Source organism: Trichinella spiralis, assembly GCF_000181795.1.
Source record: "Trichinella spiralis strain ISS 195 chromosome Unknown Scfld1762, whole genome shotgun sequence".
NCBI lineage: Eukaryota > Metazoa > Nematoda > Enoplea > Trichinellida > Trichinellidae > Trichinella > Trichinella spiralis.
The window spans coordinates 3,182-5,288 of NW_003528701.1; the positions used below are offsets into that span (position 1 = coordinate 3,182).

At 38.6% G+C, this 2,107-nt stretch overlaps 1 protein-coding gene across 1 annotated transcript; it reads right to left on the reverse strand.

Moving 5' to 3' along the window:
- Positions 1 to 71: 71 nt before the first annotated feature.
- Positions 72 to 1,988, reverse strand: Tsp_13296 (multicatalytic endopeptidase; the record flags this gene model as incomplete). Its single annotated transcript, XM_003368850.1, has 9 exons — positions 72 to 185; positions 241 to 374; positions 440 to 904; positions 1,031 to 1,157; positions 1,218 to 1,289; positions 1,346 to 1,466; positions 1,539 to 1,666; positions 1,704 to 1,745; positions 1,781 to 1,988. Coding segments are annotated over 9 exons (1,411 nt in total), but the record flags the coding sequence as incomplete, so codon positions are not given.
- Between the last annotated feature and the right edge of the window lie 119 nt (positions 1,989 to 2,107).

The window sequence follows — 2,107 nt, forward strand, 5'->3', positions numbered from 1 at the left end:
TTTTCTGTTTCGGTTCCGATAAATTCCAAGCGTGGCAATCTTTCGAGATTGAAAATTTCCTACTCTGCGACAGCGAGGGGATGTTGTGCTGTATTCCAACAAATTTCTGCACGATGTGAAAAATTCATCGAACGTGTCAATTCTTCTTCAAAGTGGAACATCTTCAACCTGGGCTTCACTTCCGGCTGTAAAATAATTAAATAAATAAATGCTAATTTTCAAATCATTTTCAACTCTTACTCGAATCAAAGGTACGAGTTTTGGTTTCGAAGCTCTCAAATATTCATACTGTTGCCAAATGTGATGGGGAAACAACGACTGGACAGTTGGAAATTTACTAGCCGCATTCAACACCATAATCAATTTGGCCGTATCTATTTTATATAATGTTATATAGATGGAATATGAAAAAAAATAAATAAGTATGGAAAAATCATACAAAAATTGTTGCTCAACACCGATTCAGGGTATAGAAAGATCGGATGCAAGCCCAACATCTCGGACGTCAACGGCGCCACCAAACCGGCAAGTCTTTGACCCAACTTTTGCATACAATAGCATATCGATTCGCCGTCTTCGGCGTACGTGTTAAAGTTCTTTTCCAACGCGACGATAGCTTTTTTGACGCCAAAACACGTCTCCAAACGGCAAGTTGCCAAAACTTCCCTGGCGGCTTCACGAGCATCCGGTGACGCATCCACCAGACCCTGGCAGATAAAATTCAGCTGCTCGTCGCTGATAGTTATGTAAGGGCACAACGTTGCCAAGCTTTTCATCGCATTCAGACGAACCTCCTCGATTTCGTCGTTGAACATATCTACCAAAGGGTCGACACATTTCTGTGCAAATTCTGTGTTTTTCAAAGCCAAATCTGCCATGGATTTCACACTTGCTGCTCGAACCGCTGTAAACAGAAGAGCAAAAATGTTTTAAATAAATAAATAAATAAATATATATATATATATATTTGTTAACAAATATTCTCCCAACAGAATGAATATGAACTTGCCTTTGGTCTCATCTTCCAAACCTGCCACGAAAGCACCACAAGCTTCGCTCATCATCAAAGGTATGTAATTCGCATTGTACCTGTCCGTACTGGATGTGACAATTTGATTACTGCCAGTCAACAATTCCACTTTTTCCTTGCGCATTATCTGGGAAAGAGAAAAAAAATTGAATTTGAACTGAAAAAAAAATTTCTTTTTAATGCTTACTCGCATGCTGTCGAGAAGTTTTTTGCTCAAAGTTTGCTCCAAGAAATTGTTTCCCACTTTGTTAAATTTACCCTGAAAATTAAAACCAAATTTAGCACATCAAAATTCATATCACTTATAAAACTTACCAACAACTTGGCCGCCTCAAGTCGAACAGACGCGTGACCAGCCTGCATAGCGTAGCAAACGCGAGAAAAAGCATCATTCATCATTGAAATTTGTACTTGATCATCCTCTATCGATACCATTCTGAAATGAGAAATCTGAACGACCAAATCAATAAATGATGAAATGCATGAAAATCCATACTCATCTGAATACATGCTTCCGAAAATATGCAAAAGGTGTAACGCATGTCTTTGCACTTTATCTTCTTCATCTTGAGACAGTTTAATGGCATCGTCATAACGTTCCAAATCCAAGCGCACACCACACTGATAAAGTGTTATCTGAAATTACAACTGAAACTAAAACGCACCAAAAAACCATCATTTCACATAATTCATGACAAAACTGAGTTGAACAAAACTTAAAATGGAAGAAATTTTTTCTCAACAACTCACCAAACCATCGACGCACGCTTCTCGAACATTCGCACTGACGTCGTCGGTATGCTTCCACAACAACTTTACCAAATGATCTTGCAAATCATCTTCCTCTGTTTTCATCAAATCATCCAATGAACTACGTTTATCCCGATTGATGACAATAGTCACTAATGTCTGCAAACAGGCAGCACAAACTGGTGACAAACCAAAACTGCCAAGTAGCCTGAAACAATCAACAGAATATATATGTACATGTAAATTTTTCAAATTTGATAACCTTCCAAACCTCCAACAACAACGTCACTGTTTCATCGCTGGGTGGTAGATCGACCAGCCGTTGAA